The sequence below is a fragment of the Zonotrichia albicollis genome, chromosome 1 (genome assembly GCF_047830755.1).
Source record: "Zonotrichia albicollis isolate bZonAlb1 chromosome 1, bZonAlb1.hap1, whole genome shotgun sequence".
NCBI classification, from domain to species: Eukaryota; Metazoa; Chordata; class Aves; order Passeriformes; family Passerellidae; genus Zonotrichia; species Zonotrichia albicollis.
In genome coordinates this window covers 120,384,411-120,400,823 of record NC_133819.1, presented here as the reverse complement: position 1 = coordinate 120,400,823, position 16,413 = coordinate 120,384,411, and the positions used below count along the sequence as shown (strand labels likewise).

At 40.1% G+C, this 16,413-nt stretch overlaps 2 protein-coding genes across 5 annotated transcripts in view; one reads left to right on the top strand and one right to left on the bottom strand.

The window, feature by feature from the left end:
* The window catches only part of CSPP1 (centrosome and spindle pole associated protein 1), a 66,564-nt gene extending 62,789 nt beyond the window's left edge, over window positions 1–3,775 (bottom strand). For all 4 annotated transcript variants that reach the window (XM_014274132.3, XM_014274264.3, XM_014274315.3 and 1 more), the window contains exon 1: window positions 3,615–3,775. The gene's annotated coding sequence lies outside the window, so the exon portion shown is untranslated. The remainder of the gene's footprint in view (window positions 1–3,614) is intronic.
* On the top strand, window positions 3,258–14,678 carry COPS5 (COP9 signalosome subunit 5). Its single transcript, XM_005479354.3, has 8 exons — window positions 3,258–4,744; window positions 4,865–5,099; window positions 7,601–7,729; window positions 8,203–8,268; window positions 9,704–9,789; window positions 10,599–10,710; window positions 11,421–11,569; window positions 14,285–14,678. Exons 1-8 carry the CDS (start codon window positions 3,273–3,275, stop codon window positions 14,367–14,369), a joined length of 2,334 nt encoding a protein of 777 aa, XP_005479411.2. The 5' UTR covers window positions 3,258–3,272; the 3' UTR covers window positions 14,370–14,678.
* Window positions 14,679–16,413: the final 1,735 nt, after the last annotated feature.

The window sequence follows — 16,413 nt, the reverse complement described above, 5'->3', positions numbered from 1 at the left end:
AATCACACAATTAATTCTGTGCTTAACTTACTATCATGAGAAGAAATTGCTAAGAAAATTATGACCCTCAAATCACTCCATGCAGCTTAAGCAAAAGGATTGCTTATGCAGGTTCCTGAAAAATCCCATAACATCCAGTATCTAAATTAAGACACCAGGGTTTTTTGAGGCTAATTCAGTATCTTTATGTGATTGTATGAAGTAAACAAGAGGCCAGTGATAAAGGTATATTAGAAAACAGTTTCAGGAAGAGGATTGAAGAACTTAAAAACAACAGCAATTAAAAAGTCCCAAACCACCACCTCAAGAATAATAAGGTGGCACAAGGTAAACATAAAAAAAATGTGTCCAGAGAGACTGGGATAAATTCTCAGTAGAAACAAAATGGAAATTAAAAATGCACAAATTCTTTAAGATAAGGTGAAGTAACTGCAGGCTAACTTAATTTAAGAATACATTTGCTTGATGTATTCATTAGAATGTACTCCTTTAAACTTTTTCTCCTTTTTGATTCATAATATAAAATTCTAATATTGTTACAAAGGAGGCAGAACTAGGCCAACCCATTTACAATTCCTAGTGGTAATACAGGACAATCAGTGCCAAAAATAAATCCCCCCCATCTGATTTGTCCTAAATCTTTAATCTCATTAGTTTTGCACACTGATAAAGGATAAAAGAAATCTGAAAGAGGATAAGTTTCCAGGCGTGGTAAATTTTATTTAGCTTATTATGTTACATAACAATAATGAAAAAAACTGTTCTGAAAGGGTGAAACAATTTGTCATACTAAAAAAATATAGAAGTTGGTCTCATCACCTACCCAGTGCTGCACAGTCATCAAGAAGAAAATAAGAAAATTACCACATGTAGGAGGCACTGAGAGAAGCCTTTCCAAAAGCTCACTGACAATAACATCTATATTTCCTATCTCTATTTACAACAGCAGTTCTAAACTCCAGCACTGTATCCAAATCACTGTATGGGAACGGTACCAAACTTATTCTGAGAGCTGGCATAAGGAAAGGAGTCTTTGTAGGATATTTTCTAACTAGCATGAGGAACACAATTAATATTCCAGCATTCTGCACTCCTATCATATTGCTCAAAAAAACAACATAATAAATTAAAAATCAAAGACAAAATTCAACTTCACACCAGTTGAATTTTCTGAACTACACAGAAAATTCAACTGGTGTGAAGAAAGCTGGCAACTCCAGGCCCTGGAGAACACTGAGCTGACTAATGCTACAGCACTGTTGATTCAGCATACCTTTAACACAGCACAATTGCCTGGAAGTGTAGCCAAATCCTTCTTAGAACTCTCTACACATTTTATGTCTTAACATCCTTCTACTTCAGTTGATGTTCTTAAAATATGCATGAGTGCAAACTTTATGAGATAAGCAAAAAAAATGTATTATACCAAAAAAGAAAAATTTCTTGGTTATTCTAAGCAAAAGAGTGACAACTTCCATGTGAAGCATACACTGTTAAGTTCCAAAAATATACCAGCATGTCAGCAAATATCCTACTGACTCTTAGTCAATTTTATCACCTACTGTACCATGTGAGGAGATCGTGACTAATCACAATAAAAATGAAGAACACATTTCTATCTGAGATGAGGGCTACCACAGCCTCCAGGCGTGCAGTGAACTGTCTTGGAGGTGACAGCACCAAACTCGCAGGGAACTGTCAACTTCACACTGGCTTCCCATGGCACAAACACACTGAGGCACAGCCTGACACTGCAACACCAATTCAGAACCAAATCTTTTATTTTCAGTATAGCAATGCACTTGAATTCTTTTTGTGCATTTCTAGATCCTTACAGTTACTAGTAAAAGAAGCAGAATCAAAACCAAGCTGGGAGATATCGCTCCATGGGCATGTAGAGAGCACAAAAGGAAACTCAGAATATGCTGTAAACACTTAAAAATCTATCCATATGCCCTCAAAATTAAGAGTGTAAGCATATTTTTCTAGCTCTTTGGAAAACAGAGCATTTTGTAAATGGTATTTCTGAAAAATGTTTGAGAGGATGTATCTATCAGCCTTTTTTTAGCTCTTGCAACTTTAAATCTTGGGTAATTTGTATTCCCAAAACAATGCATTATTCAAAGTGAAATTCCATTAAACATATTGCTGCTATATATTCAAGTACTATCTGAAAATGTCACATAAAAACGGGTTTAGACATTTTTTTCTTTCAAGAAGATTTTAGACTTTCATAACCACTTTTCCTTAGTCAAAGTTCTCACAAAAGCAACTCTAAGTAATTAGTCCTAGGTAGACTTCAACTTAAGCAAGCATACCAAGCAATAGAAAGCATGCAGATATTCAGTAAGAACAGTAAGTCAAGTTTGAACACGAGATTTTTATTGGATCCATGCCCAAAGAGAGTTAGCAATGTATGTCTCTCTATTCAAGGTATCCAAAACATCTATGTGCATATGTATTGTATGTACTTTATTTACCTATGTATTGTGTAGCTACTTTATCACCTGAAGCGATGTTTACTGCATTCCATTTTAATCTTTCCTTTCCCTTCCTAATTGTTCAGGGAAACTGCACAAAATTTAAAATCAGCACGTGCAAGCAGATTTCGTCTCTTCTGAGCCACCATAATATTGAAACATCATCAGGAGCACCGGCAAAATGGCAATCCCCATCCACGTGAACCGCAGCACGGGCGGAAAGGAGGGAAATGCTTTGAAAGATCAACTGTATGCCACGTTTAGTAACTGTACTTACAAGTTACACGGCCACAAATTGTGTCATTAAGAAACACTGCTTAAAGTTTAACCCAAACTTCCTAAGGAATCAGTACTGACTGCTTCTGTACCCTTGTGAATGGCATTTAGAATAAGCTAGAGACATGCTCCCTGTACTTTTCTTTCAAATTCAGTGCTGGAAAAGCACAGATTCCAGGGTCTGGCCGTTCACAAATAATAAACTCTCGACTAAAACAACGCAAATTTTTCGCAATGGGGAAGGCAATCTATCCTCTGAACAACCAAGCAACAAGTTTCGCGAGTTACTTTCCCTCCACTGCAGGCCTTATCTATTTTTTCAGAGCACGCTGTTTGATCCAAAATGACACTAATTTCGAAAACTTTCAGACCCAGGAGATCAGGTTGATTTCTCCAAGAGCCACAACTCGGGGAAGCGCCTCTCCCCGGGCCTGCAGCGCTCGCCTCCCTCCCGGACAGCAGCTCTGGGGCGCTCCCGGAGGCTCCGCCGCCCCGGGGAGCAGCTGCGGGGCGGGGATGCGGCACTCGGGGCTCGGCCCCTTTCCGGATCGCGGCGCCGTTGTCAGGCAACGGCCGCACAACAAGCGGCCCCACCGGAGGGCCGGCACCAGCCCAGCCGAGCCCAACCGAGACGAACCCAGCCGAGCCCGGCCGCCCCCGCGGGGACCCCCAGAGCCGGCGGTACGCCCCGGGCGCGCCCCCGCCCCGTCCCGCTCCGGAGCCCGTCCCGCAGCCCGGCGAATCCCCTCGCTCCCGCCGCCGCCCGCCCCGGGCTGTGAGCGATGCGGGCGATGGAACCGCCCGGCGGGGCTGCGAGGAGGGTCCCCGAGCGCCGCGCCGCCCCCGCCGCCCGCTCACCGGTACCGGCAGCCGCGGCTCCGTCGGCGCCCCGCGCGTTACTACCGCCCCGGAACCCGGCGGGCGGTGCCGCGCAGCGCCCCCCGCTGCCCCGGAGGGCGGCGCGACCCGGCCGCCGCCTCCTCCCGGGCGGGGACAAGCAGCGGGAGGGGAGGCGGCGGCGGGCGGGCCTGCCAGCGTCCCGGAGTATGGCAGTTCGAAAGGACCAGAGCGGGTCACCCGGCACAACCTCCCTGCTCAAGCAGGGTTACCCTAGCGCACACGGCACAGGGTGGCATCCAGACGGCTCCTCAGTATCGCCAGGGAGGGAGACTCCACAACCTTTCTGGGCAATCTGTTCCAGTGGTCGGTCACCTGCACAGGAAAGCAGTTCTTCCTCGTCTTCGGGGGAAGTTTCCCGTGCATCAGTTTTCTTGCCTCTTGTCCTATTGCTTGACACCTCCCAGCAGAGTCTGGCTCCATCCTCTTAACACCTCCCACTTTAGATACTTAAGTATATTGATAAGGCCCCCTCTCAGTCGTCTCTTTCTCGAGGCTGAGCAGGCCCAGCTTCCTCAGCCTTTCCTCGCGAAAGTGATGCTCCCGTCCCTTGAACATCTTTGTTGCTCTCCGCTGGACCCCCTCCAGATGCTCCGTGTCTCTCTCGTACTGAGCAGCCCCGAACTGGTCACAGTAATGCAAAAGCATAAGTCAATAAAAAAATGGATAAATAGTGAGAAAGGCCTGGGCCCGGCCGGGGTCGGGATTCTGCGGCGCCGCTTCACGGGGCGAGCGGGTCGGGCCCAGCCGCGTGCAGAGCCGAGCGCGGCCGCTGGGGGCGCAGCGCCGCCCGCGCCGGGCCTGCGCGGACCGTACCACCGTCTGTCCGACCGTCCGTCCGTCCCCCCGCTCCGCGCTTGGTTCCGCCGGCGGCCCGGTGCGGCGGAGCGGGGCCGGGAGAGGGGCTGTGGGGCCAGGGCCCGGAGCGGGGCGATGGCGGCGGCGGGGAGCGGCGCCTCCGGGAGCGGCATGGCGCAGAAGACCTGGGAGCTGGCGAACAACATGCAGGAGGCGCAGAGCATTGACGAGATCTACAAGTACGACCGCAAGCAGCAGCAGGAGATCCTGGCGGCCAAGCCCTGGACCAAGGAGTGAGTGGGAGTGGGAGCGGGGCGGCGGAGCGGGCGGGCGGGTTGGGCGGGGAGCACCGGCCTGATCTGAGGGCTCTGCCTTCCCTTCCCTTGCCTTTTGCGGCCTCTGCGCTGCTGCAGCCACCATTACTTCAAGTACTGCAAGATCTCCGCGCTGGCGCTGCTGAAGATGGTGATGCACGCCAGGTCCGGCGGCAATCTGGAGGTGATGGGGCTCATGCTGGGCAAGGTGGACGGGGAGACCATGATCATCATGGACAGCTTCGCGCTGCCCGTGGAGGGCACCGAGACCCGCGTCAACGCGCAGGCCGCCGCCTACGAGTACATGGCTGCCTACATCGAGAACGCCAAGCAGGTAAGGAGAGCTGGCAGGCGGTGTCCGACCCTCCCCGTGTCTGGTGAGCTGCAGGAACATCTCTGGAGGGTTGCAGGCTTCCTCCCTCCCCTGGTGATAAAGTGCCTGCCCCATTGTCCTGTCTCTCCTCAAACGTGACAGTAAGAACTATGTCAGCAGCACGGAACGCAGCGGCCTGTAAACATTGTCACATACAGATTTCCCTGACTTGCTGTAGGTTATCAGAGGTTGGACACAATGATCTTGGAGGTCTTTTCCAACCTTAATGATCCTACAAAAAGTAGTGCTTGCTCCTTCCCTTTGTAAGTTATTTTCATTGCTGAGGAAGTGTTTTTATGGCTGAGGCTGCTGGCTGTGTGAGTGTGTTTCTAAAATAACTGATACTTCTTTCTAAAAACAATATGCAAAATTAAATATATGTGTGCATTGGACGTACTTAGTATTTGTAGATCAGGATTATGACATTCTTACCTTCTTCTGAGGTCTTAGTGTATAGCATGCTGTTCTTTTCCATTAAAAAAAACCCATATTTGTGAAGGAATAAGTAAGTTTCAGTGCAACTTAATTATTCATATTTATCATTTGGAAATTTAGATGAACAGACTCACTTGTCTGTTTCCAGTCTTTGTCACTTTCTATTCAGAGATCCACCTCATGTTAAAGCTGGCTATACAGTGAAGTTCTCATGTGCAGAAGGATAACAGAAACACAACTTGGCTCTGATGTGGAAACCAGCACAGCATATAAGGGCACTTGTTGATGTGCCTCTTCCAATACAGGACAATTCTATACTTATAACTTGAAATAACTTCAACTCTCCAAGCTCAAACAGTTTTGGTACCCAGTTGACCCACTGATTTTTAAACCAGCTAAAATTAGAAGCCCCTTACATACTAAGTGGATATAACAGAGGATTATTTGGGTTCTTTTGGAGAGTTGGACTTATATTCATAGCCTTACATAGTGTTGAAGGTCTTGAAATGGATGTGCATTAGGCTGAATCATAACATCAGCAAAGAGTAAACAAAATGCAGAAATATTTATGTTCTGGGGCTTTTTAAAATAATTAATCCCTGTGAGAAAATACAGAAATAATTCATTTAATCTAGATTGTTTTCTCTGAAAACAATGTTGTGATGCTAATACTCTTGTTGCATAAAGTAGGTAAATTGAAGAGACGTCTTTGCCTAAAAATACAGTAATGCTATCTTTAAATACAGATATATTCATAGAATCCCATTCTTAGGTAGAAATACCAAATTTCAAAGTGCTAAGTATATAGCATAAAATTGTAAACAGCCTGTCTTATGTTTAAAACAGTCCAGGTTTCTGTAGGAGTTCTTATGTGACAGGAAATGTTTATTTTCCCCTAGTTTATGTTGTTCTGTTTTGTCTGTAGTTGGTTTCACGATTTTAAAAATGAACTTGTGTGCAAATAAAATAACTCAGCTTTCCTGGTGCTCTGGCAGAATTTTCATGCTGGCTGTTTCATATTTGATTTTAGCAAGCACTTGTTCCTAGAACAGTGCACTTAGAACTATATACTTTTCTTTTTATCATTAGGTGCTAGTTAATGTATCCCCCTATAGAAATGCTTTATAGATGCTGCTGCTTCATTTAGTTGATTCTCCATGGACAGGATCTGATCTTAATGTAGTTCAAATGTATCATTTGGCTTTGAAAAATAACACACATTCTTTAGTGTTTTGTTGGTCTGTGTCATGGGAGTTGTAAAGAAAATATTTATATTCTTCACCAGTTAAAAAATAAAGTAGGCAGTTTGTGTGTTCTGTCTCATCATTACTGGAGCAGCCAGTAAACAATTCCTTAGAGATGATTACAAAAATTTGGTTCAATGGGTAAACACCCATTCTTATTCTCCTGGGGTTTTTTGGCTTTGCTCCTTTCTCTTCCAGCATTTTTAGAGATAGCCAGGTGTATTATTTGGAAACTCCTATTTTGAGGTTTTATCTGATAAAAAGTTGTCAAAAATTCATCTTTTGGCTTTTAAACCTGTCTCCAGGCAATCATTTCTGTCCCTTCTGGTGTTTGAAAGCATGCCTTTGAAGTTATTTTTTAAACCTACCACTAATCTAGTAGTATATGCCTGCGAGATATGTTACCATACTAAATAATTAATTCTCTACTGATGTTCCCTACGTTATATGAGGTTAGATATACTTGTGTTATATCACTAAGAAATTTCTCAGCCCTGCAGAGCAGCTGCTGCTCACCATCCAGCTGTGTGGAACCTCTTCTGTACTCCAGCCGTCACTGAAGAAGGAACTCCAGGCTCCTTGAAGGCCTTTGTGCCATGGCAGCAGCTGTAGCAGAGAATGCCAGTGCTACTCGTTTGGTTTCTAGGGAATATTTCATCACGAGTGGCAATTCCCGTTTATCCTGGCGCGCCTTGCAGCGTGCTGGAAGTGCCGCTGGAGGGCAGCCGGTGCTTTGGGAACGGAGCTGAACGCCGGGGCTGTCCCTTCCCTGCTCTTTCTTAGGTGGGACGCCTGGAGAATGCCATCGGCTGGTACCACAGTCACCCCGGCTACGGCTGCTGGCTCTCGGGCATCGACGTCAGTACCCAGATGCTCAACCAGCAATTTCAGGAGCCCTTCGTAGCAGTGGTTGTAAGTACTGGCTGGTGGGGATAACCCTGCACACCAAAGCATGTTGAGGGGAATCATTTTTGGATTTTTTGATTTTTGTCTCTTAGCATTTTAGCAGTGTGTACTTTGTATGCTGGAGGTGTTAGAGCCACGCTTTAAACTGGTGCCACTCCTTCTGCTTAGCTGGCCACATACTGGGCAAAGCAGTCGTGTTGCTTGGCTAGACCATGTTCCCTGCATTGTTTCAGTTATGGTATTGTTCTTAAGCGTTATTTCCTTAGGAAATAAGGAAAATTAGTTTAAAAAATAATTCACTGAAGGTTACTGATACTCCCATCTTTTTAGAGAGTCTTATACCAACACAAAAAGTACTGTTTATGACAGAACTACAATTTGCATGAATTACATTTCTGAAATAAAATTACCATAAACTTGATTTAAGCCTGTAATAAATAATAAAATGTATGTAATGAGGTTTTCCTGTATTTCTACAGATTGATCCAACAAGAACAATATCTGCAGGAAAAGTAAATCTTGGAGCTTTTAGGACATATCCTAAGGTAAATAGCTAAAATTATCTAAAATTATCTAGTGTGTGAACACTGAACTGTCTTTAAATGATTGTCTGAGTTTGGTCTGCTGTGCTGTACTGAATGTTCATTCCAAAGAAAAATGTGTCCATACACTTGTTTCTGCATGCCTTTTTATATTGGATTACATTTATAAAAGTTAACTTTTATTTTGGTTTTATTAGAGTTTTGGCAGTGTTAAATCAATTACACTGTCTAGATTGTGGAGCTGTCCCGAAATTATGTAGCTCCATATAGCTGGTTTTTAATGGATATAGTTGTAGGTAGTAGTCATCAAAATTGTTTTATGTTAGTTGTTCTCTGTGTATTTTTTAGACCTAAAACCAAATGTTAATAGCATGTTTAATATGTTGTAATTTGCTTTTCATTTTAGAAAAGGAAGCTTCAAAACTATCTACTTAACTTTTTCAAATAAATATTATGAATCTTCACAAACTAATGTACAAAAAAATTAATGAAACAGTATGGGTTAGGCCTAAAACTAAGAAATCACGTCAGTATTGGAGATCTAGGTCTCCAAAGGAATCCCCTCATGTATTCTTCTGGCTGTGCTATTTAATTTCAGTCCAGTGAGGTTCAGGTATATCTTTTAAATACCTAGTTATGAGTGACTCATCAAGAACTTCAGACAGGCATCCAATAAAACAATTACCAAAATTAATTGCTTAATAAAAATTAAATTTCGTAATTAACAAAAATTATTGTGAGAGGTCCAGGCATTATTTTTATGTTGACAAAAACATAAGATATCTTAGAACAGTTTGTGATTCAGGAGAATATTCACTTCTGTGGGCAAAATCTCTTGATTAATACTAAGAGAATTTTGAACAGGGAGAATAATCCTGTACCTGAAAACCAAATCACATCTGGAAAATGCACATGAGAAGCATATTTTTATGGAGTTCTGACAGTGGACTGCAGGCAGTTCTTGCTTAGTCAGTAGCTGTGAATGGCACCATCTTGGCTAAACAAGCAACTGAAAGTTTTAGGTATCTCTAAGGCATATCCATGGATATTTCTGCCCTCTTCTCAAATCTTCCCTCAAAATTTCCAAGAACAGGTAGAAAAATACTGCCTAAGAAGAAGTTTGCCCTTTCTTTGGTCTAAAAAATGATCTAATCATAGCTACTCATTTGAAAAAAACTCCACTATAACCACTGCTTTCCTTTGATAAACCTACAAATGTAATGACCTGTACAGCTCGTAAAGCCAAATGTCCTGAGATCCAGGAAAATTCCAAATTTCAGACTACCATGGAAATGTCATTTTCTCTAGACAAAAAAATTTAAAAAACCACCAACAAAATAACTAGAGTTGCATAAGCTAGAAACTTTTTTGTAAAGTTTAGGCATTTTGAAAAGCCTCAGAATTACTGTGTCATTTTTGCCATTTGTTAAATTTTTAGGGCTATAAACCTCCAGATGAAGGTCCCTCTGAATACCAGACTATTCCACTCAATAAAATAGAAGACTTTGGTGTACATTGTAAACAGTAAGTAACAAAAAAACCTACTTAAAAAAACTTTTTTTAATGTGTGTTTAGGTTAGTGATTCAGTATGGAAAAATAAATTTCTTGTAGTGTTTCAAATCTTGAAGTTACTGTTGCTTTAGCACTCTTGTTTTTGTGAAAAAAGGGTTACTGGCATTTATCAGGAGACGTTTTAAGGGAGAACTCTGCAAAGACAAAGATGAACCTGGTTAAAAGCTTTAGCAGCTGATTTCTGAGCACTTTTAAGTAGTGATGCCTTGTTGGGTCAGATGTCTGTTGATCAGCAGGACTGGGGAGACTGTGATCCCACTGCTGTTAGTGGGGGCAAGTGTTGTGCACCTCCTTTTCTTGCACTACTGGCAGTGTTCATTTGTAACACCACTAAAGCCTGGCTTTCAAAATAGGTGTGGTAGGATGTCAGATTGTTTGCCTGTTTGTAACATTTACTGCTACCAGGCATTTCTCAAGAAGTTAGAAGTGATACATGCAAAGCTACAATCATCTGTAAGTTATTACGGTATTGAAGAACCCAAGCATGGAATATGTTAAGAGAGTAATTTTAAAAACTCTTTAAAATCTCATTTAACAGAACACAGCAGTTTGTGTGGGGATTATGTATTAAATCTACATATGAATTAGTTACGGAACATCATACAGAGGATTGGAACCGGCAGTAACCTTAAGTGCTTTGAATTTTTTAAGATACATGTAATTGTTAAGGATTTTTTGAGTTGCATGTACTTTGGATGTGACAGTCAAGCGAGACATTTTTAGATGGACACTTCTTTTGTTTGCATGTCTGTTTTTAAAGGTATTATGCTTTAGAAGTCTCGTACTTTAAATCGTCTTTGGATCGTAAATTGCTTGAGCTGTTGTGGAACAAGTACTGGGTGAACACTCTCAGTTCTTCCAGTCTGCTCACTGTAAGTACCACAGCTGTGTGCATTCATGAGTCTGAAAGCCAGGCCCTCTGCTGTAAAATGCTTAATAGAACACTGATAGATACAGACCCCACATTAAGAATCTGTCCAGTAAAACAAGAAGGGAAGGTTTTCTTAATCATAAATACTGAAATGTTCCTCATATCTGCTCTGTGAAAGTAGAAGGTGGGAATAACACATTTAATTTTACTGAGTTCTCTCTATACATTGAGATTTTGTCTTAAATACTTTTTTAATCTTGTATCTATAGAGCACTGCAATGAATAATGGCGTTTAATAAGTAAACACTTAAGAAAAAATAAACAATGGAACTGTTAAAACTAGGTTACGACAGAAACAGTGCAGGTACACCTTCAGTGTAACAGCTGAGCATCAAAACCTTCCCTTTGCAGAAGACAATTTTTTTTCTCTTGGTCAAAACTGAGTTTTACTTACTCCTACTTAACTTAGGGCATGGGTTGAAAGTAATAAAAAGAACCAGTTCAGGCTTTAGGGATTGAGCATTTATCAGATGTTCAACTTCTGTTCTCTTAATCAACCAGTCATGTTCTATATCACTTCAGTTGCACATATGGATTCAAATATGCAGCACTACACTTTTAAAAACATTTCTCAAATGTGGTTTATTTTGTGTATAAATGCTTGAATTTATAGCTTAAATTCAAAATATTTATTACTTTCTTTCTCTTAAGAATGCTGACTATACCACTGGCCAAGTCTTTGATTTGTCTGAAAAATTAGAACAGTCAGAAGCTCAACTTGGAAGGGGCAGTTTCATGCTGGGTTTAGAGACTCATGACAAGAAATCAGAAGACAAACTTGCAAAAGCAACAAGAGACAGGTAAGATAACGCATCCATGTGTTCTTCATGTAAAAAGTATTATTTAGTTTTAAACTTTTCTCATGCCTGTAATTGTAACCTGAGAAGATTAGAGATAAGAATTGCATTATAGATAGAAATGAAAGACTCCAGATGTCACTAGTTGTTTTTGAAAGTTAATCTTGCCTCTATTAAACCTTCAATGAATTTTTAATTTTAGGAGATTTGGAATAAATTTAACTCTGGTTTATTAAACAAAAAAATGCTGTAAAATTCCATCAGTGTTTGACAAACAAAAAAATATTTTCTGTCTAAAGCAAAATTGTTACTTTACTAGAAATTACACATTTTTGTGGTTAATCAGGTTAAAACTGACAGTAAGTAAAAACACGGTATAGAACATGATTTTAAGAACTAGTGTTAACAGTCCAGTAAGTTTAGTTTACACTTGTCTAATACTTTTACTAATGTAAAAATTATGAACTCCTTTTTTCATATTTCTAATTAATGTATCTTTTTTTAAGAAATAAGAAAAGGTTAGGATTTTTTTGTTGCTTTTTGTTTTTAAGAAGTGCCTTACAGATATTCTGGCCTTTATATTTGGCTACGCTGCCTGACAGCAAATACTTGCTGTTCTAAGTTAATAAACTTCTTATCACTAGGTGTACAAAGTTATTTCAAAGAAGTTGCAATATTTTGCCTCAGTTTTCCTTATGTTTATTGGTGATCAGCTGTGTTTATTTTGAGCTTTGAAGTACACAAGTTGCTTCTCAGTAATACTCACATCTCTTTCTCATTAGCCTTAAGAATTATATGTGTGCTCAGACTATATCATGAAAGTCACCATTTTTCCAAGTAAAATCTTTTAACAGAGATTAATAGTATCCAACAGCTCATACAGCTGGGTTGTTCAAGTCCATTGTATTTCGCAAATTTCAGACTTTGAAAACCAAGAAATACTGCACTTTATATGGTGGTACAAACTCAGGTCCTTCTGTGGAGAAGGCAGGACTCACCTGCATTCATCTGAGGAGTATTCTGAGTGAGATGTAGTCATTACATTGAATAAGGAAACAATTCTGCAGAATCCCTTGGAACAGAGTGCAAAAATTGAACAAAATCTGGGATATTTGCATTTGCATGTTTTCAGATGTTGAGGCTTTCTGTCCCTCTTCCCCATGACTTTATCTTGCTAACAGAACAGTTTCCTGGTGTTCTCTCCTCCTGACACACCTTTGTTTATTTTTCTGCAAAGTTAACAGCTCTTACAAGTTTCCTAACAAACATGATCGAGTTGCAAGGGGGTTGACTTTATAAAAATTAATACTCATTTAGCCTCTTTTATTTGCAGAATATATTTGCAGTGGAGTTAATCTGTTGCTAGCTCATAGCAGCCCGGTTAAGTGATACCTCCCAGTTCCTGTAGGGAAATAAAATAGCAATGCACTAAAGACATGAAGAGGAGGGAGTTGCTGATAAGTTTGCATTGCTGTCTGGAGTCCCATAAAACTGACTGCATTTTATTTTCCCCGTACTTTCACATGTTTACAGTTATTCTAAGAAATAGCTCTTTATCTGATCATGCAACTATATTATTTGTTGCAGCAGTTCTAGGCATTTTTCTTTTCTGTTTTTATTTAGTCTTCATCAGTAGTTAGTTTATAAATTGTAAGGTATTGGAAGGAATTGTTTTTGTCAAAAATTCTGCTTTCCGTGCAACAAAAGCTACCATAGTTCCCAAAACTGAGTGTAACACTTTCAGAGATGCATGTTTTTCTTCACTTACTGATCTTTCCTAACAGAAAAGACAGTAGAAGGCCTGTGCAGACACAGGACAATTAATTTGGTGTCACCCTAAATAACTCTGAAGAAATGAGGCTGCAGAAATCACTAAAGGATTGTTAGACATACCTGCTGTGGGAAAACAGTGCTGTAAAGCATTAGCATCAAGGTGCTTCCACTGGGCTGTATGATAAGTTCTGGTACTGTCCATGCACATCGCTAAGCCATTTTCTAAGGGAGCACATGCATCAGCCAAGTTGTGCTCCAAGTCAGCTTGCTTTCCCTAGGATTCCTTTATCTGTCTAATTTGTCCCTGTTCTCCATGCCTTCTGTCCTGATTCGTCTTTTGCATTTTTGGAGTCTGTTTTAATTGTTAGTTTGACACTACACTGCCCTATGGCAGACACTGGGGAAAACTTGGATCAATAGGAATCCTCTCAGCTCTTTGAAGTTTTGCACATTACATAATTTGACCAATAACTGATTTGTTTTATAAACATTTCTTTAATGTTCCCTGTAAAGTTTCTCAGAGGAACCATGGTTACTGTACACTACTGTCCTGGGCTTGGGCAAAGGAGATAGAGAGCAGTCTGCAGGTATTGATAATACCATTGATAATACCAGCTGATAGCTCCATTCCCCTAAGGATTTTTTTTTCTTTGTTCAGATGACCACAGAGCCCACTTGCTATTGTTAATGTAAGATGTCATAAATTGCAAGACAGTTTTCTGTTATTTCTGTGTTTCTGTGTGTATAGTTCATTTGCTTTTTAAGTAACAAAAAGGTATTGGCAACAATGGCTAAATTGCTCTATGTGACTGTTCCTCTCTGGACAGTTTTTAAGATTCATGGGGTTATGGGCACCCTGAACTTCCAAAACAGCTGGATATCTTCAAGGAAAATGACAGTTTAGTTCAGTTTTTGTCCAACATTGAATTTATGCTTGTTTTTCAGCTGCAAGACCACCATAGAAGCTATACATGGATTGATGTCTCAGGTTATTAAGGATAAACTTTTTAATCAAATTAATATAGCTTGAAGTGCATTACCAGTTGATATGTATCTCCAAAGCAGAAAATACCATCGTTTCTTTTGCTTGGACTTGTTCAGTTTGGAAATGAAGCTGAAGCGGAAAATTATTCCTTTAATTTGTAGTACTTTAATATTTCCCACCTGTCTGACCAGTTTTAAAGAACAAAATGTTCCAAAATGTAGTGCAACTTTTTGTTCTTTATCATAAACCAGTTTGCAGAATTGTTCCAAAGGAAAATAAATGTGACTTACTGGATTTTGCTCTTAGATATTTATCTCTGTTACCCAACTGCAATAAAAGAATTTTGAAACTAAATGTGTGTTTTGGGCCTTGATATTTTTGGCAAATGTTTATCTTCTCTTTTTCTTATTGTTCTGTGGAAAAATTCTGTCTGCACAGATTAGATAGGTAACCTATGTAACGTAAGAAGTTTGTTTCTCAGATTTTAATATCTGTGCTTAATTTTAAGAATTGGAATCCCACTTGTTTATCTTTCAACAAGTTATTAAATTTAATGGAGCCTTTCCTGATTGAGGTTTACTGCTCCAGCCAGAAATGGTTTCTTTCACAGTAATGAAACATTTATGCGTGGTACAGCGGTGTTTTCCTTACAGCTTCACACTCATGATGGACATTTTATATTTCTAAATAGTCAACTATTGACCAGCTCTGCAGTGGAACTCATAACATGGTTATATACCATTATTCTTCTCCTGTAACTCACCTTCTATTGCTTGTCATAGTCACTTGTTGCATACAAAGGAACAAAATGAAAAATTACCTTTGAAATACGCATTAGGCTAATTTCAGGCCACAGATACTAAATGCATTAATCATAATTTCTGGCTTACAATGTGGTGCTGCTGCAGGGCTGATCTAAGTTTGTTTTGGAGGCTTTCATTCTGCATTTCAATAATACAAGATGTTTGGATTCCTTTTAAGTTTTCATCTTTAATCCTGAGTTTCCTGGGGGTTTGGGAATGTTTGCTTTTGGGATAATTTATGCTTTATACAATTGCCATTATGCTTTATACCTTAAGTAACTGAGTCTCCTTTTCAACCTTAGCTCTGCCTTGATGTGGATTTTGTTTTTGTTTTGGTCTGGAAATTTTAATAGCTATTACTCATTTAGGCCTTTTCATCCAAACAGATTCCAGTGGATTTGAAGTTAAGATGCAAGTTATACAATGAAAATTTGTAATTCAGCAGGGAAATACAGATACTCCGAAGCAGAAGTTCATCAAGAGTTTTAAAACAGCAGCATCCAAGTGTATAAGAAAAATATGTTTAATTGTAGCTCGTAAATTTGAGATAATTATCAGATGTGCAATTTGGTAGGAGAACAGTTTCATTCTTCTTTCAGCATGATAGTGGTGGTGGGGAGTCAGGAGAAGAAAGCTGTGGTATTTTAATAAGGTATTTATTTTCTTGGAAATGCACTAGTAGAGTTTTGTACAAACAAGCACAGTGTGTAATACACAGCAGTTCCTTTTAAGTTCAAGGAAGACAAAGCAAGTGTACCTTGCCAGTGAACTTTTCTTATTTTATTTTCTTCCACAGGTCTTTGAGACTTCAAATTGAGCCCACAGCCATTATCCCAGTCAGTGTGTGTTTACACAAAGCACCCTGCTTTTGTGAGATATATTTCCTAATAGGTATCTCTGTTGCTACTTTGTAGAATTCTCTTTGCATGATCCAAAAGTTTTGCACATCTTGTATCTACCTAAAATATAAAATAATAGTTTCATCTCCTATTAGTCTATTACTGTATTTAAACTGTCCTTGTTTGTGACAGAAGTGAACTGAATTTTTCTGCATGTAGGCTCACACACCATGTTTTTAGACACAGATGGCTTCAAAATACCAAGTTGTTATATAAACTGTAGCAATATGAATGCTGATGTTTAAATGCTTGTGTGAACAGTTGTCCGTTGAGTTACTTGTCTTGTTACTTGCTGAGCATATGGTGTTACAACTCAGTTTAAAATTATACATGTAGTGGGGCTGTACCTGTTGCCTGCATAGGATCCTTTCTGCAGTGTTCAGGAGC

What these genes read in the sequence shown, in the direction of transcription:
- COPS5 (XM_005479354.3), top strand. Translation starts at nt 3,273, where the DNA reads ATGCGGCACTCGGGGCTCGGCCCCTTTCCGGATCGCGGCGCCGTTGTC. An exon ending in ACATCGAGAACGCCAAGCAG is followed by an intron (nt 5,100 to 7,600) that starts GTAAGGAGAGCT and finishes GCTCTTTCTTAG; the next exon opens with GTGGGACGCCTGGAGAATGC. An exon ending in GCAAAAGCAACAAGAGACAG is followed by an intron (nt 11,570 to 14,284) that starts GTAAGATAACGC and finishes CTTGTTTTTCAG; the next exon opens with CTGCAAGACCACCATAGAAG.